At 51.8% G+C, this 22615-nt stretch overlaps 1 protein-coding gene across 2 annotated transcripts; it reads left to right on the top strand.

The window, feature by feature from the left end:
- Positions 1 to 1996: 1996 nt before the first annotated feature.
- ext2 (exostosin glycosyltransferase 2) lies at positions 1997 to 19698 on the top strand. Of its 2 annotated transcripts, XM_047041985.1 has the most exons (15): positions 1999 to 2176; positions 2755 to 3098; positions 3207 to 3430; positions 3644 to 3733; positions 4715 to 4831; positions 5081 to 5288; positions 5719 to 5858; positions 6001 to 6094; positions 9367 to 9498; positions 13385 to 13574; positions 15631 to 15797; positions 16459 to 16602; positions 17003 to 17131; positions 17921 to 18003; positions 18361 to 19698. In XM_047041985.1, the coding sequence occupies exons 2-15, from the start codon at positions 2784 to 2786 to the stop codon at positions 18497 to 18499; spliced, it is 2172 nt and encodes a 723-aa protein (XP_046897941.1). In that variant the 5' UTR covers positions 1999 to 2176; positions 2755 to 2783; the 3' UTR covers positions 18500 to 19698. The 2 variants fall into 2 exon arrangements, with proteins under 2 accessions (XP_046897942.1, XP_046897941.1); XM_047041986.1 differs by lacking the exons at positions 16459 to 16602; positions 17003 to 17131; positions 17921 to 18003; positions 18361 to 19698 and adding an exon at positions 15946 to 16428 and having other exon boundaries at positions 1997 to 2176.
- The last annotated feature ends 2917 nt before the right edge of the window (positions 19699 to 22615 follow it).

Here is a 22615-nt window from a genome sequence, read left to right on the forward strand (position 1 = left end):
CCCACCTCGTTTCACAATAGACACAATCAGAAACAGCCAGGTGCTCCCGTCACAGTGTGACCACTGCCAGGCAACGCCCCGTACCACGTAGAAACTGCCGAGCGCTCCTGTCACAGTGCCACATCTGCCAGACCCCACCTCGTTTCACAATAGACACAATCAGAAACAGCCAGGTGCTCCCGTCACAGTGTGACCACTGCCAGGCAACGCCCCGTACCACGTAGAAACTGCCGAGCGCTCCTGTCACAGTGCCACATCTGCCAGACCCCACCTCGTTTCACAATAGACACAATCAGAAACAGCCAGGTGCTCCCGTCACAGTGTGACCACTGCCAGGCAACGCCCCGTACCACGTAGAAACTGCCGAGCGCTCCTGTCACAGTGCCACATCTGCCAGACCCCACCTCGTTTCACAATTACAAATGTATCATTGAGTTTGCATCAACGTTAATCTCTCTATGGACAATTTGATTCAAAGTGTGCAGCCCAGAGTCACAGTACAGTGCAGTTTAAAGACACTCACTCCTAAAAGCTAAAGTCCTAAGCTATGCAGATTTCGTTTAAACAGGCTCTGCTTACCCTATTTTTGTGGATATCCAAGTGAGTGTCAGTGAACCACAGCTGTCCCGCTCCTGCCGGCTGGGGTCCCCTTCTCAGGGACCTCTCGTCCAGATCTCTCACCCAGGCACGTCGGAAGGTCACCAATTGTTAAGGATAGTGTAAACTGGGTGTTGAGAGGAAGAATGATACATGGTTAAGCATCGGACCAAGTTATTTGTAGTTTAATTAGTAATGATGCAATCACAAGATACACAATGAAAACAACACACCAAGATGTCCGTAGTCTAGTACAATGAATCAGTCGATGATGCAAAAGCAGTCATCCCACCAAAACAGAGTATAAGATTAGAACGAACGAAGGCCTTCGTTGAGAAAGTGGTCGTGACAGAATATCAGAGAAAGTTCTGCCCCTCCCAAGTTCTGTCTCCCCGCCCTTGGGAGACAGATCTTGTACTCCCCAGAGAGGGAGGTCTGGTGAGTGGCCATTGGTCAGGAGACCTTGGGGTGGCTATTGTTAACCAATTAAATGTCCAGGGCGTTCATGCTGGCGCAAGGTGGGCAGTCCACGGACCTGGTGATGTTAGGAGAGGGAGGGGGCAGAGAAGACCCACAGGTCTGGTGTTGTTCAGGGAGGGGGGTGGACGAGACCCACAGGTCTGATGCAATCCAAGGGGGGGGGGGGGGTTTGAGTTCTCCAGAGTTGAGAGCAGGTCATCTCGAGGTCCTGATGATATACGGGGTGGGGTCTTCAAGGGGAAGGGGAGAGGGTAAGACCACTCCTAGGTCAGATGATGTAAAGGGGCAGATGGGCTCCAAGGAGAAGGGGGCATCCAGTGAGAAGGGGGGGGGGGGGGGCAGAGTCTCCAGGGGAAGGGGGCATCCAGTGAGAAGGGGGGGGGGGGGGGGCAGGGTCTCCAGGGGAAGGGGGCATATTATCCATAGTAAGAACTGTCCGGTCTGACTCGTCCTGAAGCAGAGAAGAGTTATGTTCCCAGCATCACCTTATCTCCCAAGTTGACACTTTTACTCCCATGAGCTGACTAGCTCATTGTGCTCACACCAGTCCCTGAGCGTCACAAACTCGCCTCCCAAGTCAGTTTGCCTGACATCTGCATTCTTGTCCACACACCAAAGTTACATTTCAATGTTTCTTATCTGTTACTTTATTAAATCAATTGATCACATTCAATATTTGTATCTTAGTTATTAGCATTACAAAACATGTGTGTTTACATATTCATATTAGATATTGATTGGTATAGCAGCATTGATCAGCAGTATAATGCTATCATTTCCTCACAGTATATATATGTATAAAAACGAATATGATAAATAAATAAAGTCGACACATCCACATACCTCGTGAGCAACTATATATAAATCAAGATGAATAAATAAATAAATACAGTTGTGGAATATTTTGCTACCCACTAGAGGCACAACGCGTACAGTAGCGCCTCACAACAGTGTGCGAAGAAGTCAGTCAACTCTGCTAATCTCATCGACACGAAAACATATTTTAGCCAGTCTATGAATCATCAGGTATTTCTGATTGTCAATTAAGTGGGTATGAATTGATATATTGTAGTCGACTTCTCCCCGGTCAAACGTGAAGGTAAGACACACTTCAGATTAAACTGTACTTGTTCCTCACAGTTGGGGTAGCGAGTGGCTAACTGTAATGCTAGCAAGCCAGCTAAATTATGAGCACAAGCTTCCTTGCTAATAGAAGCATCCGTGTTGAATATTTGAAAACGTTTCTAGATTGAATATAAACGACGTGTCCTTGAAATACCTAGCCAATTGGTTGTATGCCACCTGAGGGTCACTTTTATCTTGCTCGCTTGAAAATTGTTGTACAAACAACCATGACCTATAACGATAGCTTGATTAGCTAGCTAGCACGGTCTGGTCACAGTAGCTCAGCTGCTGTGTTGTCAGCTGTCACTAACCATAACAGCCTTAGCTAACTTTTGATTTGACATGGCCGCCCTTAGCATGTAAGTAAATGGATTGTCATTTCGATTAGGCCCTTTATTGTGGATGTAGTTTGTAAGTTAGCTTGTATCTTCATACCGGAGCAGCCGAGCGAGGCAATATTTTGAAGACAAAGGCGAGGGCAACCAATCAATGACAAGCACAATACTCTAATCTCATGTCAAAACTCAACTAAAATGTTCTCTGTTCTCTTAGTGGTTGATTGGAGTGAAGTCAGACTCAGCATGTGTGCCTCTGGAAAGTACAGTTCACGGGGTCCCGCCTTGATCCCGCGAATGAAGACCAAGCACCGTATCTACTACATCACCCTCTTCTCCCTGGTTCTCCTGGGCCTCATTGCTACTGGCATGTTCCAGTTCTGGCCGCATTCCATCGAGTCGTCTGCAGACTGGAGCCTTGACAAGCGCAGCGTCCATGACTCGCCCCTGGTCCAACTGCCCATCTCCTGCCCCATCCCGGAGAGAGGGGACCTCAGCTGCCGCATGCACACTTGCTTTGACGTGTATCGATGTGGCTACAACCCCAAGAACAGAATCAAGGTGGGATCAGTGTTTTGGCTTATGGTTTTTATAATAGTCTGTGGGCCACCAGCTAGAACATAAAGTAGGCCTACATTTTAAACACTGTTCTTTCCCGTTGTCTGGCAGGTGTACATCTACCCCTTGCAGCGTTTCGTGGACGATATGGGGGTTCCCATCAGCAGCACAGGCCTCTCCCGGGAGTACAATGAGCTGCTTACCGCCATCTCGGACAGCGACTTCTACACCGATGATGTCACTAGGGCGTGTCTGTTTGTCCCCTCCATTGACGTGCTCAACCAGAACTCCTTGCGTATCCGGGAGACGGCCCAGGCTCTGGCCATGCTGCCTCGGTAAAGACTCATGCCCTGCATAGTTTAATCTTCTTCTTTCGTTTGTCGTTAGTGACCGTGAAGGGCATGAAGAAGGGTTAGACCCACTCTACATGTGGCTTAAATAGACAGGATTAAGATGTTTTCTTGTAATGAAACACTACTACTCCCCTCTCACATGAGGTACATTGGGATTCCATCTAAGCCTTGATACCCGTGTTTGTTTGCTGTCAGGTGGGACAAAGGCATGAACCACCTGCTGTTCAACATGTTACCTGGAGGACCTCCCGACTACAACACAGCATTGGATGTGCCTCGAGACAGGTAAAACCACCCACATGCTTCATGCATGTCAAATGCTCTGAAGTGATCTGGATGACCTGAGCGCTGATGCCTCCAAGTAAATAATGAATGCATCTGCATCAACAACCAAATCACTATTTGACATGGGAATATGTGCTACTTACACTGCAGTACCCATCTGGAAAAACAATGTTTTTGAATGCATGAAAAACCGTTTTTTTTTCTTCTCTGTATTGATGTTCTAAAATGGAATCATGTGCCAAGCTAAAACAATTAAGAATTTATGTCTCTATTGATTTGCAAACGGGACGATAAAACACGAGTTGTTTTGGGAAAAAGGAATTGGTCACTCAGCTTTGTCAAAAAATAAAAAAATTACAGAGACTGCATTCAAACCACTAGAGGGAAGCATACTTTAGCATTTAGTCTCAACTGCTCTTTCAATATAGGCTGGTTTGGGTTGTAGTTTAAGAGTGTTAGAATGTTTTTCCTTTTTTAACTGACATTTTCTGTTACTAGATAATCAGATTCAAGTACAATCTGGTATTGAAGCCTACATCAGCCAAGAACCAAAAGGCTTTACAACCAAATATCCATGAAAGGTTTCTTGAATATGTGATCACAATGAGCATTGTTTAGGAATAACATGACCAAACCTGTAGTGGCCTCCCTTGAGCAGAGGCGTGCTGCGGGCTATCTGCTCAGAGTGCATGTTTCCCAGCTTGGCTCTTGGCTGCTCTCTGCTCCTGGGTGGAAAAGGTGGGTTTTTACGAACACAGAGCACCGAGACCGTGAACACTTATCTGAAGCTGAAGGGAATTTCCTGGGCTCGTCCAGCTGGGGTCCATTTGGCGCACAGCCTCATCAGAACCAGCTGTGTGTGTATTTATGTTCCAGGCACTTTATGGTCAGCGAGTGAGAGACTCTGTACTTACATGCAGGGAAGACACAATGAGAATTGCAAGGTTCTCCTATAAGTGTGTGTGTGTGTGTGTCTTTCAGGGCGCTTCTTGCCGGTGGAGGCTTCTCTACGTGGACCTACCGACAGGGTTATGATGTCAGCATCCCAGTCTACAGCCCACTGTCGGCAGATGTGGAGCTGCCTGAGAGACAGCCAGGGTAAGCTCGACTCCAAGCATGTCCCCCACTCATCGCCTCATGTGATGGGGCTAGTCAGTCCAGGTCTTCCCAGCACACGGGCCAGCTCGTCCCTAAACAGTGATCCAGTCCCATCCCCGCCGCGTCTCTCCCCCATCCGCTGGAGTCATGTCCCCGTTCTCCTCGAGGCACGCGCGGTTCTTCCTGGTGGTCTGGATCTCACCTGTTGACACCCCCCCCCCCCTTCCGCCTTTCGGCCTCCCCTTTTAGGCCTCGGCGCTACTTCATCCTGTCGTCTCAGACGGCCATCCACCGCGAGTACCGCGCCGAGCTGGAGAGGCTGAAGGAGGAGAACGGGGAGGCCGTGCTCCTGCTGGACAAGTGCAGCGACCTCTCCCAGGGGGCGTCCTCCGCCTCGGCCCCCGCCCGCAAGCGCTGCTACAAGGGACACGCCTTCGACTACCCCCACATCCTCCAGGTACGGCCCCACGCGCACACGCCCAGAGCCGATCCTCTCCTTCAGTCCATCCGCAAGGCCGCAGTGCAGCTTGGCGGAGAATCTCCACTTCAATTGCGTGTGTGTGTGTGTGTGGCGCTAGACCACGGCTGCCTCAGCTACTATGCACTCGGAGCTCATCTCCAAGCCCGTTCATGCCTTGTCTAGACAGGAAGTAGGCTTATCAACGGGGCCTGGTGTTGGAGGGGGTGCACATCTGGGATGCGTCCCACCGTGGTGCCTAGGGGGCCGGAGGTCCAGGGGGAGGGAGGGGCCGGGGGGGGGGGTGCTGTCAGTCAGTTGTAACGGGTGTCACGGAGTGCAAAGCCAGTTGAAATAGATGAGGTTGTGTGCACAGGTTATTTTTGAGATGGCTAACCTAAACGTGTGTGTGCGTGCGTGTGTGTTGTAGGAGTCGTCGTTCTGCGTGGTGCTGCGCGGGGCTCGTCTGGGCCAGGCCACCCTGAGCGACGTGCTGCAGGCCGGCTGCGTGCCCGTCATCCTGGCCGACTCCTACGTCCTGCCCTTCTCTGAGGTCCTGGACTGGAAGAGGTACCCCCCCCCAATCAAGCCCATTCCACTCGCCTCCCAAACGCACCGCTCGGAAACTGGATTGAAGTGGAACAGGTTGGCTGTTGTTGATTAGGATCCGGATTTTCTCTGTGGAAGAAATTGTTTGTCTTTCTCCGTACAGGGCTTCGGTAGTCATTCCAGAGGAAAAGTTACCAGAGATGTACACCATTCTGAAGAGTATACCTCACAAGCAGGTGGAGGAGATGCAGAGACAGGTAATACTCTATATGTATGCGACTTCAGACAACAGCATCACTAAGGAAATGTAAATGCAACGGGGGATAAGACGCATACCTAGCGTCCTGGGAATAGCCCCTCATGCTGCCGTGGTGACTGACACCATACCGTGGAGTCCTCTACTCTCTTTGTGCAGCCGGCGCCGCCTTCCACGTCCGTCTGAATCAGTGTTGGGGAGAATGGGGGGCCTCGCTCTGTCAGGTTAACGTGGTGTGACGAGCAGGTCAGAGGAGCGGAGACACAAACACTCACGTTACAGCGCGGTCACCTCAAGACATCCCCCCCCCCCCCCCCCCCCCCCCCCCCCCCCTCGCCCGACCAAACGGCCGTGTTTTTTTTTTTTTTTTTTTACAACTGACCATTTATTTACCCAATCCCGATCAAAAATACTCTTACGGAGATTGTGCCGTGTTGATTCTAGTTTGTTCTCTCTTCCTCTCCGTGTTCCCTCAATAGCTGAATGGAGGCACTTTAAACCGAGGTGAAGGCACCACCGAGAGAGCCGCCCTAGTTCAAGCTATTTCTCATTCCTTGTATCAACGCCGGTCTATTTACCAATTAGACTAGCCAAACAGACTTGTTAGACCCATAGCTCAGAGACCCACCAGGGGGTGGGTTGCACCAGCCAAGCCTTAAACATGGATCCCTTGTCTGGATGCTGCTAGGGATGGGTCTTCAGTTCCCTGGTCTGCTCTGTCTTCTCTTGGGGTAGGGGTTGTCTAGTGAGGTGTCTGTTGAGACGGACATAGGGAGGTCTTTAGACAGTGTTTGGTCGTGGGGTGGGTCAGTGTGGGCCGGTGAGGCCTGTGATTGGTCGTGGGGTGGGTCAGTGTGGGCCGGTGAGGCCTGGGATTGGTCGTGGGGTGGGTCAGTGTGGGCCGGTGAGGCCTGGGATTGGTCGTGGGGTGGGTCAGTGTGGGCCGGTGAGGCCCCTGGCCCCTCCAGGACTGATGGGGAGGGGGGTGTCGAAGCCTCAGCCCAGCCCGGTGTCTGTGAGGGTGGGGCGGACACGTCTGCACACAGGCCCTGCATCTCCTCCAGGATTTATGGGGTGGTGCTGGGTCCATTCCATGTCAGTCCTCGCCTGCACACATCTGGAAGGGGGACCCCCAACATCCCACCCTGACACATCCCCTTTACAGTGAGATGACAGAACAGCTAAGCCTCCAGAGGCCATGTCTGGCCTCCCTCTACAGTCTGCTCAGGCGTCAAAGTCCTGTCAATAGGGCCTTGTGTGTCTGTGTGTGGATGCAACCCAACCCCAATTTTGCAGAAGTAATCATTTCATGGAGGCAGTGACAACCACGCAAACTGAACTACAAATGCAATATAAAATCAACTGGAACCAGTCTATATTTAGATACGTGTGTTGTCTTTCGAACATGTGCCCTCCGTTTGTGCTCACAATTTGAGCCTGTTTCTGTTTTGGAACGTTTGAAACATGAATATGAGGAACCCTTGATGCTTTTACAAACGTCGACCAATAGAGGGCTCTGTTGTTGCTTCATAAATGGTGCAGACTATAATCTCCCAACCGTTATCAGGCCAGTTTGCCCTCACTGATGAATAAATACCTATCCAACACTCTATACACACTCAATGGTCAGTGTGCAAGGCCAGAGGACTGGGTGACTGAAGGAGGAGACAGAAGAGACAGACGATCCCAGACTGGCATAGGATTAGGTCATCAGGACAGTTACCCCAAGCCATCAGCTGCCTACAAAAACATCAGGAAGACTTGAAGAAAAGAAAATATGCATGTGGTAGCATTTATTTAGGTAACACATTGTGAGCTAAGTGCTAAGCAGCTGCTAGATAGTGGTGGTGGTGACCAGAGGCTCCTGAGTCCTCTCCTACCCTGCAGCCGTAGTTTGGGTCAAACCCTCTCAATAGAAGACAGTTCTTTATCTATCAGCAGGGCCAGAGTCAGTCGTTTTCAATCAGGGCTGGCAGTGAGCTCCTGGAAGCTGGTCTGAACCCAGCCTAATAGCAGTTGACTGACATTGTGGGAAAGCCAGGAAAAGTGTCTACCGGTACTCCAGTACATGTTTATTTAAATATCTTTACGTAGTAAGATGTAAGTAGATGAGTCTGCGCTAGTTGTTACTTATTGGGACCAATAGTATCAGCGTTGCCCGTGGCTCGTTGTCCCCTCAGCCAGTAGGTGATGTGGATTGAGTCCCTGTGCGGGCTGCCAGTGAGCAGGAGAAGGAGCAGTGGCATGGTTCAGCCCGTCCTCTTCCTCCGCGGCCACTCGCTCTCCTCTTCCCTCCTCATAAAAATTCCTGCAGGCGCAGGGAGGGGGCGGGGGGGGGGGGGGGGGCGCGGGCCTCTGGAGCCGTTTGCTTTCTGCCTCATCCCGGTCGGAAAGGAAACTTTCATCGCCAGCTGATTTATGGGCCGCCGGGATCCCCCCGAGATTAGAAAGTCTCTCCGAATACTCCTCACCCCCTTCCATAAAACGACAAGCTGTTTTTGTGTTGTTGTATTTCTCCGGTGTTAAAGGGGGTCGTGGGGAGGGTGGGGTGGGGTGGGGGGGGGGGGGGGGCGAGGGGGGTGTTTTGGTCTCACGCTGAAGGCACGGTCCTCTCTCCAATCCCCGCCTTGCAGCAGGCCTTAGCAGGCGCTAAGCCCAGCTGCGTCAGCCCGTGGCTCTTGAATAAAGACACCCTTTGCCGACTTCCCACAGTATCTGGCCTGGTCTTCCCTGGAGCTGGCCTGGCTCTCTGCCCATCAAACCCATCAGAGAGGCAGGGCGTTGTGGGGCCGGTCAGAAGCTGCTGGAGAGAGGAGGCTGCTGGGCAGGTCACAGTGGCATGGCGCCTTCTGGTTGGAGATGGGGCTGTTTCAGGGATCATTAACTCTTACAGGCTACTCTCTTCCCCCCCTTCCACCAGTCCTTGAAGTTCCGTCAGGGAGCCGGATGGCAGGGCAGGGAAGCTGGGGGGTCAGGGGGCAGGACCGGAGCTGGGGCTGGGCCCGGGCCCTGTGCTGGGCCTGGTTGTGGTGGCCAGATGTGGAGGTGTCTTCTGCTGGGGGTTGTAGTGTCGTCGTGACGCCTGCATGAAGGATGGTTTAGGGCCAGGGCCTCCACCTCTGTTCTGGTCAAGTTCACGAGGACTCACTCCTCTCACCTGGCCAAAGCTATTCTCCCCTGTCTCGTTCCAATTCCAGATCATGTTATGACGAGGTTTCCTGGGAAGTGCTTTTTTCAGTGTGTGGTAACCACAGTGTTTTTCCTTGTCCTCAGGCACGGTGGTTCTGGGACGCGTACTTCAGCTCCATGAAGGCCATCGGCATGACAACGCTCCAGATCATCAACGACCGCATCTACCCGTACGCTGCCCGCACCTACGAGGAGTGGAACAACCCTCCTGTCGTGGTTCGTACTCCCCCCCGCCCAGCCGCCTCAAACGCGTCACACGGACGCCATGTGCCTACCTACTCTGTCTATCACGCTCAGGCACATGTCAGCGCGACCCTGGCCTGGCCTCTTGCTTTCTGGCTCCACCTGTGACAGCGTGGTTATGGATTTGACTGTGGTGAACCGCTCAGCCCCGGAGGAGACGGGAGCTGTGTTTATGGTAGTGTAGCTGGTCTGCAGTCTGTATGGACCTGGCCGGCAGGATGGATCCGCCCTGAATGTAGCGTTGACCGCACACTCCCTCAGTGACGGTTTTGACAGTTTCCTCGTCGTTCTTAAAGGGGAGGGCTATAGCTCAGTGGTTAGAGCACTGCGGATCAAGAGGTTGCAGGTTCAACATCTCCCCCTGTGCTGTACTTTGGATAAAAGGCTGTTAGGATTTGGATTAGATTGTTCTGAGGGAGCACAGCAGGCCGGGCCTGCCTCTAACCCTGCTTCGCCTCAGTAAACACCCTGCTCTGAAACAGCCAAAGAGTCGCAGTCAGCAGATTTCCCGCTGGGAGGATGCCTCCATTGTGGTGAAAAATCTGTTCCTGCATGTTTCAATCATTCTGTGTGTGTTGCTTTTTTTGTGTCAGAATAGTGGTTGTGTGCAGTGTGCCTGTGGTTGGTGGAGTGTGTGTGGTTGGTGGAGTGTGTGTGGTTGGTGGAGTGTGTGGGGACGCAGACAGCCTGGCTGAGTGGCCACCTCTCAGGGGCTGTTAATCAGCCCTGCTTTCTTCCCCAAAGGAAGGAAGTGTGTGTGTGTGTGTGTGTGTGTGTGTGTGTGTGTGTGTGTGTCTGTGTGTGTGTGTGTGTGTGTGTGTGTGTGTGTGTGTGTGTGTGTGTGTGTGTGTGTGTGTGTGTGTGTGTGTGTGTGTGTGTGTGTGTGTAGAGGGCATTAGGCATGCAAAGGGAGTCGGGCTATGCTCGTCTGAACCTCTCCCAGTCTGTCTTCCATAGGGTGCCCGACATGGGAGTTTCAGTCGAACTCAAAGCAGTGTAGGGTTCCAGGGCTTAACGGCACGCCAGGCCAGCCCGTGGCTCAAAGCAGGTGTCGCTTGTTGTCTGAGCAGGTACAGAGGGTTCCACTTGACAGCCGTCAGCATCACTCAGTGCTCCAGGCCCTGGCCCTGGCCCTGGCTCTGGCTGGGACCAGGCCCTCAGGAGCGGGATTTGCCGGGCGGACCCAAGGCTTCGGCCGTTCCACTCTTTGCGGGGAGATGAAATGCTTCTCTCGACGTATCCAGTGGAAAGACGTCAGGAGGAATTGGAACGGAGCACTAAATAAATCAAGCCTACCCCCTTCCCCCCCCCTCCTGCTCTCCTGTTCTGTATCCTTCAGGGTTGTAATTGGAAGCACATTTCACCCAGGCAAGCTCCGCTGGGGCCTGGAGATGGTCTGCCGAGGCAGTAGGGACAAGCTGCTTGTTGTTTAGCAGCAGAGGTGGGCATAGCTGGCAGGTATGCAGTCATTAGCCTGCATTCCACTGTTGTGGTCTTTTTTCCCGCAGCTAACTAATGACGCAGGGCTTCCGATATATCACCACAGCGACGGATAAGAGAGCTGCACACAGTCAGAATCGACCACGGTCGGGCCGTTCTCGCAGACATATTTACCGTTTACGGTCGATAGGTTTTGAAACCCGGCCCCTCACATGATTCTTTAGGCGCCACAGAGGTGTGTGTGTGTGTGTCTTACTGTAATAACAACACCACTGTAGTGTGGAGCCCCAAGTGGCTCCACGTCCCCGTTTGGTGTGCGGAGAGAGAAACGCAGCCAACCGGCGAACTGGTTCGAACTAATTAACATCAAAGTGGTGGCTTTGCTTTCATCTCGTTCCCTCCGCCAGACAAATGACTTAAGTGGTGCCTGTCCTCCTTTTATGTCTCTCGCCACTGTGTGTCACCGTGTTAGTTTAATGATTTCCCCCCCCTCTGCTTGTATGTCAGTGTCAGAACAACCACAAGGAAGTTTCCACTTGCCAGTAAAGAGGGTTTTTACTGGCTGAGGCCCGACTGATGTAGGGTGTTCAGGGGAAGAGCGCGTGGGCCCGCGTTGACGGACGGCCGACAGCGAGCCACCAGGCCTGTCTGTGGTCACCTGACACAGCTGGGCAGGAGCAGAGACGAGGTCTCTCTTCAAGGCGGCCGCAGGTTTACATTTACGCACGGAAAAACCTGCGGCAGAAAGCCGAGCGTGTCTGTTCTGTGGCGTGTGGGGGGTCTTTGAGACAGTGGAGGATGAAGCCAACGCTGGCTTGGGTTTATTAGTTGATATAACTTTTGTTGAGCTCAGTCGTTGATGAAGGGTGTTAAACCAGTTTGGCTCATCCGCTAGCCCACTACTGCTCCCCAGGCAATGAGTTTAGCCTTTTGTTGTCATCAATGTGTGCAAAGTACACGTTTAGGTAGCTGCACTATAATATTGCTGTGTATTATGTTAGCCCCAAGACCTGGCCTGAGGTTTTTATGTGCCTTTTAAATTCCTGTGTTTGTGTGTGTAACCGTGTGTGTGTTTGTGTTTGACCGTGTGTGACTGTGTGTGTGTGTGTTTGTGTTTGACCGTGTCTGTGTGACCGTGTGTGTGTTTGTGTTTGACCGTGTGTGTGTGACCATGTTTATGTGTGACCGTGTGTGTGTGTGACCGTGTGTGTGTGATTGTGACCCTGTGTTTGTGTGTGTGTGACCGTGTGTGTGTGATTGTGACTCTGTGTTTGTGTGTGTGACCGTGTGTGTGTGACCGACTGTGTGTGTGACCGTGTATGTGTGACCGTGTGTGTGTGACCGTGTGTGTGTGACTGTGTGTGTGTGACTGTGTGTGTGACCGTGTGTGTGTGATTGTGACCCTGTGTTTGTGTGTGTGACTGTATGTGTGTGACCGACTGTGTGTGTGACTGTGTGTGTGTGACTGTGTGCGTGACCGTGTGTGTGTGACCGTGTGTGTGTGATTGTGACCCTGTGTTTGTGTGTGTGACTGTATGTGTGTGACCGTGTGTGTGTGACCGACTGTGTGTGTGACTGTGTGTGTGTGACTGTGTGCGTGACCGTGTGTGTGTGACCGTGTGTCGTCCAGCATCAGAGAGCTCTCGGCACCGCCAGCATTTCTTTTACAGTGTTACTTGATCTACGCTCAGCTCATGTGCATCTTCCACAGTTTATGGACCGTTTAAAAAAAGAAAAGAAAGAAAGATGGCCAGGACTAGGAGCCAAGCTCCCCCTATCCCACACCCTCCCTCCCGCCCTCTCTCCATCACTCTCCCTTCCCCCTCTCTCCCCTTCCATCCTCCTATCTTCCCCCTCTCCCCTCCCCCTCTTCCCTCTCCCTGTCTCAGTGCTCATCTGGACCCCTGCTGTCGATGGCTCTGACCAGTTCCACAGCTCTGCGATGGAACACCACTCTTTACAACATCCCCCCGAGCAGCCAGAGGCACCAGGACGGACTGTGAGGAGAGCCCTCCCTCCTGGCCTGCCTGCCTGCCTGCCTGCCTGTGGGGAGCCGGCCTGCAGCCTCTCTCTCGATCGGCCTCCTCTTTGCTCCTTTTCGTCTCTCTCTCTGTCGCTGTCTTCCCGTCTCGCTCCCTCTCTCTCTCTTCAAGTTACGGCTACTGCTGTTGGGTTTTTACAGTGTGCATGGTGTTTCAGGTCACTTCTCTCTGGGGGCCTGGGATCTCCGTGTCTGACTGTGAATCTTTTGAAAGGCATTCATAAGTGATTCCTGCTCCCTCGTAAAAAAAACCTTGCCTGGAAATCACCCCGGGCCGCCTTGCTGGATGGCGTAGACGTGAGACCTGTTGAAGAGGGAGCGTGTTGTGTGGAACCTGCAGGCTGACCCGTCCCGTTTGTGTGTTTGGTTCCCCTGCAGAAGTGGTCGAGCGTCAACAGCCCCCTCTTCCTGCCCCTCATCCCCCCGAGGCTGCCCGGGTTCACGGCCGTGGTGCTGACCTACGACCGCATCGAGAGCCTCTTCAGGGTCATCACGGAGATCTCCAAGGTGCCCAGTCTGGCCAAGCTGCTGGTGGTGTGGAACAACCAGAACAAGAGTCCTCCAGAAGGTGATCTTCACACACAATAGACCAGCAACCCCCCTCTCCCCCCCCCCCCCCCCCCCTCCTGCCCAGTCCCAGCTGCGAGAGAACCCAGTTTCAGTGTTGGCCTCTGACTGGCTAGCTACCTAGGAAGACTCTCATGCCACGTTGAATATGTGCTCCTTCAGTCGTTTTTCCCCTCTGTGTAGAGAGAGTTGGCAGAACCATACTCACACACACACACACACACAGTAGGGAAAGTGGCTGAATGGTCCTTGTCAAGTTTTTATTTTTCTCTTTTATGCCATGGTGGTTTTTAGCGCCGAGAGCAGCTCCTGATGCACAACAGATGAGTGATAACGGAGAGACGAGCCAAACCTCTCTCTCTCTCTCACTCACTCACTCACTCTCTCTCTCACTCTACCTTTCTCACTCTCTGTCTCTCCACTTCTCTCTCGTACTCTTTACCTCACACTCTCGCACCCTCTACCTCACACTATCTCTCTCATTCTCACTCTCTCGCACTCTCTACCTCTCTCCCACTCTCTCTCTCTATCTACCTCTCTCTCTTTCTCTCTCTCTCACACTCTCTATGTCTCCATCTCTCTCTTTCCGGAAGGTTAGACAGTGAAAAGGCCTGACTTTCTCCGCTCTGCAGCCAAATCTCCCCTGACTGACTCTGCTCTGGCCTGAGGAATAGGATGAAACCAGAGTAGCTCAGTGTGGCAAGTGGCTGTCAGTGGGCAAACACAACACCGTGAAATTGTAACGTTAGTATCGGTGGAGAGCTACCCCCTTCGCAGTGCAGTCAATTCACCTCACCTGGACATGTCAACAACACTCTCTCATTCTGTCTCTCTCTGTCTCTCTCTGTGTCTCGCCAAAGACAATGAACAACACCAACGCCACCAGCCCGTCCTCTCTACCTCTCTGTCCATCAGCCTGCTCTGTCTCTTCTCCTGAAGGGTCATTTAAAGCCCATTAGGGATGTGGCCGACTCGCCCTAATATGAACCGTTATTAACCATGTCCTGGGCTCTAACGACTGCCCCTAACGAGGCGATTAGCTGGGGGGCTGTTTATGGAGGCCCTTAGCACTGACAGCTCTGCGGAGGGATCTCTCTTCCCTCAGCGGAGAGAGGCTGCTAATGGAACAAAGCGCTCGGGCCTGTTTGAAGTGGCCTCTAATGGCCCCAGCCTAGCCTTTTGATTAGAGGCGTGAGCCCAGCCCGGCTTGAGCTTTGTGACCCATTAGAGTTAACAAGGAGCCGGGCGGAGGCTGGGGCTGGGGGTGAGGGGGGGGGGGGGGGGTGTTAGCGGAGGCCGCTCTGGCCCAGGACCTCCTCCTCATCCTCGACGCTGCCTGACTCGACTGTGGGAGCCGCCTCGTCCTCAAACAGGTCTGCTCGTTTGACAGTTTAACAAGGTGCTGCCGGCAAACAAGGAGTCTTCCGTTATTTGTATTTATTTATTTTCTCTTTTTTGGGGGGTGTGCGCTCTGTGTGCGGACCACTCTGTTAGGTCCGACGGGTGCTTTTATTTGTACTCGTTTTGTGTGTTGTTTGTGTAAGAGAGATCTATGTTCCGCTATGTTCTCCTAAGACGTCGTTTTCTGGAAGAAAACCGTCGCAGGGAGAACCGAAAACGAAAATCCACTCATATATTACTCCAGTCTTGGGATGACAGTTGACTCTTCAGCTCTGTCAGACAGCCTCGCGGGCCCCAGTTCCAGGCTGAACGGGGGTGACACATCTCGTGCCATCTGTCTCTCCGTGCTGTGGACCCGTCCCAAGCTCCTAAAACTCGACTCTGAAAAAGCCGACTCTGTTGCTCTGCCTCGACAAGAATGCCACTGTGGTCAGACGTGAGCGTTTTACTGCGAGAACCGGCGCTTGTTTTCCACAGAGGACGCCATCTTCAAATGTCTCCCTCCCTCGGGTTCGAAACTCGACTCGCGCGGGCTCCCGAACAGTGCAGTGAAATGTTTGACCTTCTAAAAGTCGGTCGCCGGTAATTGCCCCCAGTGAGTCAGTGCTGTGATTCATGCCGTAACGCCTCCTCCTCCTCCCCCTCCCGTGTCTCAGAGTCTGCCTGGCCCAAGATCGCCGTGCCCCTCAAGGTGGTGCGCACCAAGGAGAACAAGCTGAGCAACCGCTTCTTCCCCTACGACGAAATCGAGACGGAGGCCGTGCTGGCCATAGACGACGACATCATCATGCTGACGTCCGACGAGCTGCAGTTTGGATACGAGGTGAGGAATCCCTCCCCCCCACCCCCCCACACACACACAAAAAAAAAATCTGCCTTGACGATGACGAACGATCACTTTCCATTCATCTTCTCCCTCTGACGGGAGGTAATGCCGGGCCACTTAGAGCTTGTGTCCCCCCCCCCCCCAGTTAAAGTCATCCCAGCCGATCAGGCCCCATTCTTGCGGCGGAGGGCTGCCTGCTGGTGCGGAGGTGTTTGATGTGTGAGGGATGGTGACAGCTCTGAGCTGACGTTGTCCATGCCTTCGGCCCGGCCCGCCACTCACCTGAAGAGCCATTTAGAGCCAATTGAGGCAATTGAGGAGCGTTTTCAAGATAATGACATCAAATGGGAGGCAGGCTGCTGCGGAGGAAGGGTGTCTGGCCGTGCGTCGACGAGTCTCTCTGGGCTGGCTGCCGCCGCCTGAGCTCCGGTATCCCAACCGCTCTCCCTGAGAGATCCCAGACGAACACAGAGCCTGGTGCTCTTATGATTAGCTATGATTCCCCGGGATCATGCCGCGCCCGCTTTCATGTCTACGACGGAAGGTTATGATACATGGCGGTTCTGTCTCCTGGCCGACTCCGGTCCATGTGGCCGAGGTTCTCCGCTTCGTCTGGCCTGTGTTTGGCCCTGACCCGTCCCTCTGCCGCCCCCTGCAGGTGTGGAGGGAGTTCCCGGACAGGCTGGTGGGCTACCCGGGCCGCCTGCACCTGTGGGACCACGAGATGGGCAAATGGAAGTACGAGTCGGAGTGGACCAACGAGGTCTCCATGGTGCTGACTGGTGCCGCCTTCTACCACAAGGTACGAGGGGAGCTGCTGCCTCGCTCCGTCTCTGACGAGGGGCCTCTGTGTGTGTGTGTGTGTGTGTGTGTGTGTGTGGGGGGGGGGGCTCTGGAGCGCAGACTAAGAGGATGGATGAGAGGGGAGTGGGAGGAGGAGGAGCAGGAGTTCAGTCACAGGTGAAAGGTTATCTCATCGTCTCCCTGCTGGCCGTACACCGACGCAAAGCTAATCTCAGGGATGCTTACTTCAAAGGGATATTTGACCATGGCAGAGCTTGCTAGGTTAGTTCACATGTTTTGGCGCAGCAAATGTCCCCCGAGTTTGTTGAATCAGCGTTTTTTTGTTACGTTTTGCCTGCATGGCGACGACCTCCGCTTCTGGTTGTTGATATGATCTTGTTTTTCTTTTCCCCTCCCAGTACTTCAACCACCTCTACACATATAAGATGCCAGGAGACATCAAGAACTGGGTGGACGCTCACATGAACTGCGAAGACATCGCAATGAACTTCCTGGTCGCCAACATCACCGGCAAAGCCCCGATCAAGGTACTGCTCACCGTACACGGTCGCACAGAGCCAAAAACTGGAAACCCCAAGCCACGGGTTTTCACCGTGCATACCTCAGCGGGGGGGGGGGGAAATCTCAAGACTTCTTAACAGTAGAGCAGGAGACGGGGCAGAGCGCGGCTGCTCTGACCGCTCGAGCGCCTGTCTTGGATCAGTTCTCACCCGGCAGTGTCCCCCTCCCCCCTTGAGCCTCCCCTCAGACTGACCATGTCCAGGTGCAGAGGCAGCAGCCAAAGCCCAGCCTTAACCTCGCTTATCTGGGTGTCACTCACTGCCACTCCCACTCCCACTATGTTTTCCTAGGCTCACCAGGGCTCACACGCGCGCGCGCGCACACACACACACACTGCTGTTAAGACATCACCCTCGCCTACTCGCTTCCCCGGGGCATGCACAGGCACCCCCCGACCCCACATACACATATCTCAGACACACACACACACACACACAGGTCTGTAGTCTTCTGCATGTGGTTAGCTACTGGGGGAGGCAAGGGGGGGGAGTAAGACAGAGGAAAGCCATACATCAACCCCTTTTAATGAGCTTCCAGCCTCCCCCTCCACCCCACCTTCATTGAGCTTTGACCAGCATCAGCACTGGACTGTTGTAGGGGCATTCGTTATTTAGACACGTGTCCGCATCACCATCCATACATCAGCACACAGAGATGACCTTGGACGGCAGGAAATGAAGTTTCTTAGCTGGGAACATGAATTGCCAGCCGGGCGACAAGCCAGACTGTAACGTGTGCTCTTACCGTCCTGTCAGGTGACTCCCAGGAAGAAGTTCAAGTGTCCAGAGTGCACGGCCATCGATGGGCTGTCACTGGACCAGACCCACATGGTGGAGAGGTAGGAGCCACACACTCCAGCTCACGTACACTGACTTCATGGACGTGGGGGTGCACTGTACGCTCTGGGACGTCGGCTCAGGCTGCTTGTCGGACACCGTCAGAGGGGGTTCTATGAGACAGGTTCCAGTGTTCTGAGGTTTGGTCGATGGCAGTGTACGGGGGAATTATTTTCGTATGTTCTTTGACTCCTGTTCACAGTGTCGTTTTCCATTTTCGTAAATACCTTTTACCGTCGTGTTTTCCGAAGGCGTTACAAAGCGAGCGTTTCCCCTGCAAAGTATTCATCCTGTATTCTATGCGTTCGATGGACAAACGTTGATCCAAACCGTTGGCTTTGCTCCGTCCCTCTCCCCAGGTCCGAGTGCATCAACAAGTTTGCGTCTGTGTTTGCCACCATGCCTCTGAAGGTGGTGGAGCACCGGGCCGACCCGGTCCTCTACAAGGACGACTTCCCCGAGAAGCTCAAGAGCTTCCCCAACATCGGCAGCCTGTGACCGGGCACCGCCGCGGACCGTTCCCCCTGACAACCAGACATGCGTACATACTGTATATATAATGACTTCCTTTCCAACACTCGCACTCCCCAGGGTCACTGACCGTCCTGGAGTCACCGCCTGGGCTGCTGGGTTTGGACTTGCGGGAGCTTGTGGGGTCGGGTTGTTGCTGAGGGATGGAATGACTGAGCAGACACTGGCCTTGAATCCAGGCTACACTATCGGCACTTGTGTAGATCGAATTTGGATTGGATTCAACTGTACAGCTGTTAGCCTCCTCTTGGCTAATGTAGGTTACTACCATGCTTGTATGCATCTTATCCTTGTAGGTCCACTCATAGTCATAGGAGCTGTGCCCCCCCACCCTCCAGCCCCCCTTCTGCCTAAGGCCCTATGGGCTACTTGGCTGTACTGGGATGTGTGTATATTGACCCCAATGATGTTGGCTGGCCTACTGTAGCATGGGGAGAGGCAACCACACAGCCTTGTTCAGGTTAGTGTACAGAAGCGCTAACTTCAATGTTTGTGTGATGTTTTGACAACCTGTAGAGATACTGTCGCCCGAGTCATTTATCACTAACTGTATCAACATTTATTTTAATGTATTTTGTAAAGCTAAACACTTGACAGGTCATTTGGGTTATTTCAGGGGATGTGTCGTGTGCTTGCTGCACACACGTGTACTGTCAACTTGGTCTCGAATTAGAGGACTTCATTACTGGTGCTTGAGTGTGTTTCTGCAAAGTAATGGTCTTTGACGAGAACCACTTAGTATCTGGTTGTTGAAAGGAACTCAGCGCATTGTTGGCGATTTACTTTAAATGATTACTGGAGCGTTCTATTGAGATGCCTCTGCTTGTTCCACTCACTATCCAGGTGCACTACTGTGGGATCACTACTAAGACTGGACCTTTCTGACTCACTTGTAACAGGTCGTTCCATAACAACATTGTTGTTTTCCTTTCATTTTAAACTTTTGTATGGTTTTGAGTAGTATTTTCTAGGTCTTGTCATACCATTGTATTTTTTTTAAAGGATGTCATTGTTTTTATTTCCCTTTTTTTACTTTCCTAAGGAACAATGGCTGTGATGAAAAATTAGGCTTCAAAATAAAGATCTATTGTAAAATATGAGGACTTTGTAAAGAAATGGTCTGAATACGTATGAATAAAGACCATGGTGTTTGTGGCAATCTTAAATGGGCGTCTTGTTATCTCACTCATGGGCTTGGGATATCAAGCAATGCGTTGTGTGTTTGGGTCAGAAAGACAGAAGGACATTCTGTGCCCTGCTGACACCCTGGTAGGGTGGTGTGTTGGCCAGGTCCTACATCGCTATCGGCCAAGCTGTTGGTGTGCTGCTCCACTGTTTAGCCTGGCCTGTCACCTGTTGTTAATATCCACTCCCTAATCCGCTCTGCACAGCGGATGTCAGCGGTTCAAAAGGGTGCTGTTAGTATTTTTGTCCACTTCAATTAGGGGAACATTCTTGTGGGTTTTGCGATCTCATTTCAGCACTCGTGTCCCTTCAGAGGAACTGAAATACAGAAGGATTTATAAGTGGACCTAAACAGGAGTGACACATTAACTGTGAGGTGTGCAAGGTGTAAGCAGGTAGAAATGGAAAAAAGATTCCAATGCAGTGTAAGTGCAATAACTTACTTTACTTTAATAGCACACAAAAATACATGAGATATGGAACACGAGTAAAAGTATATCAACGTCAAAAAGCCGTACAATGTAGCTTTAAGCTAACTGAAACCTCTGAAAACACTACATACACTGGTTCATAGCTAAATCAAAAAACACAAACAATTATTTTCCTCAAATTAGTAACATTTGCAAAGGTCTTAACATTGTAAATCAGTCCAATTTACATAGAATTTTACATGCACACACAACTAAAAAAAACATTTATATTATAATTGTCATTTTACTTCAATTGCCCTGCTTCAGTAGTATTCGAAAATGAAAGAGGGTGGTGTGACATCATCATTGAGGGACGGAGCCTTGCAGGCTTCAGCAAGGAGAGCCTATGGACATGACTGCTTCTCAATCCTGCTTCTTAGAACAATTTGATCATTCAGGCCCTCAGGCCCTAGCTATGTCTTGATATATGGTAGGTAGAGAGTTACAAAAATATATGTACATATCAGTCTGTTGGTCTTCCTTGAAGACTTTGTATCAGATCGCTTTTTTCTGCCTCTGAAAACCTTGAGCTTTGTGTAATCCGTTAGCATATTCAATAAGCCCAGGACTGCCTACAAACAATGAGATATTAAGTCCATAAATAAAACTTACACAAATGCATGCGAGAACAGAAATGTATGCAAACAGGAGTGAAAACTATAAAGAGAATCTGAATGTCAACCTGAGCCGTGAAGTCTTCGGTTAGCTCTTTTCAGTCGGTCATCAGTCTATTAACTCAACCAGTCAGTCAGACAGTCAAAAACAGACAGGCCAACAAGGACCATAGCAACCCAGTCACAGCCGTCTCTGTCTATTCTGTCACACAATCCCACATTCCCTCAGCCCACAGATGTCTGGGTGTTCATTAAAAAGCCTAGCTAGTGGACTGTCCATGCGGCTGTGCCTGCAGGCCTCAGGACCTGGGGGTCTTGGGGCCTGGGGCCGAGGCCGAGGGCCGGGGGAGGGAGGCTGAGCCAGCCTGCGTTAGAGAGCCCACTACAGTGTGGGGGCTTCTTTGAAAGCGGAGCCATGACAGCTGAGGGGAAGCGTATGCGAGGCATGTTTGTTTTGCATTTACCCCCCCGAGCACAGCTGTGTGGACTGTCCTTTTCTCAGAACGCCGGAACGCTGAGGCCCAACCACAGCTCGTCCTCCCAGCAACCTCTCAGCGCGGCCGGGGCCAGGGCCTCAGTGTCCAGACCTCAGGAAGAAGGCCCCCCCCAGGTCTTAGTCAGTCTCTGTAGTCGAGTCAGCAGCATGGGCAAATATCATATCTGATTGTCATGTAAAACTAACTTGAAACTGTAATTAATGTGAAAGAATTATGGCCCGTCCTTGAACTGATATTCTGACAGGTCAAACTCAACATCCTGGTTCAAACTCATAACTACCTGGAGGTGGAAATGTGGTTCAGGTTAAGAAATTAGAGATGGTCTCTCAGCTTGAGGTGCTTGTGGATATCAGGTTCCATACCAGATCTAGAAAAGCTTTTTGCTTTGACTTGATCAAAATCGGACCTTGGAGAAACAAAGCGCCTGTAACACAGAACATGGTGGAGCACACTTTCTATGTCTGTCACAGCTGCACATCGTGACACACAACAATTGGAGGCACAGATGTTGGTTTGTACTCCTCCTTCTCCCCCAACTTCCCATTCCCCCAAAGGCCTGTGTGTGCATGTGTGCGTGTGTGCATGTGTGTGTCTAGTCGTAGCCAGGAGGGTTTAGAAAGAGAAGGACAGGGAATCTGATCTCCATACTGGCATGCTGCTGGTTTGTGTTGGAGTGATCCTGCTCTGACTCTGAGCCAACTCATTAATGAAGCTGGTCTCAAACTACATCCTGCTCAACCCCACTCCCCGTGCTGAAGCTGTCCTGAGACCAGCCTGGAGAGGATGGGACATTCTGACAACATAGCTGTATCACCACTTCTGGTGTTCTCATGTTGCTGCAACATTGCAATAACGTCTTGATGACTGACTCCTGAGTTAGGCTCTGGACATATGCTGTTCCCCAGCTCTGTGTTTGGGTTCTGTTCTATCTCCATCCTCCTTGGTCACATTCTCTAACACCTCGCACATGGAGACCTATCAGCACCCTGGTCCGCACGCTGAATACGCAGTCCATGTCCACCCTGAGCCTACTGACATAAGGCACATAGCGATCTGGAAGGGGTTGTACAGAGTTAAGTTTAGGAGTAGGGTAGAGCTGCTAAGTACCTTGTGATTACTCTCTCCAACAGGAAAATAAACAGGTGAGAGATGAAGGGGAAACTGTACAGTTTTGTACAAACATTTGCTCTGGTTCTTCGAGGTGTGGCTAGTGCCAAGTTGTCCTCAATGGGATTCACTTCAAAAGCTTCCTCCCGGTGGAAAGGAACCTGGCTTTTCCGGTCTTAAACAGACTGACAGCTATAGAGAAAGCTAGAT

Source organism: Hypomesus transpacificus, chromosome 19 (assembly GCF_021917145.1).
Source record: "Hypomesus transpacificus isolate Combined female chromosome 19, fHypTra1, whole genome shotgun sequence".
Lineage (NCBI taxonomy): Eukaryota > Metazoa > Chordata > Actinopteri > Osmeriformes > Osmeridae > Hypomesus > Hypomesus transpacificus.

Bases quoted from the DNA above. Each gene is read 5' to 3' on its own strand.
- ext2 (XM_047041985.1), top strand. From the start codon at position 2,784: ATGTGTGCCTCTGGAAAGTACAGTTCACGGGGTCCCGCCTTGATCCCG. The intron at 5,289-5,718 runs GTACGGCCCCAC...TGTGTGTTGTAG, and splicing joins ACTACCCCCACATCCTCCAG to GAGTCGTCGTTCTGCGTGGT. The intron at 17,132-17,920 runs GTACTGCTCACC...CCGTCCTGTCAG, and splicing joins CCGGCAAAGCCCCGATCAAG to GTGACTCCCAGGAAGAAGTT.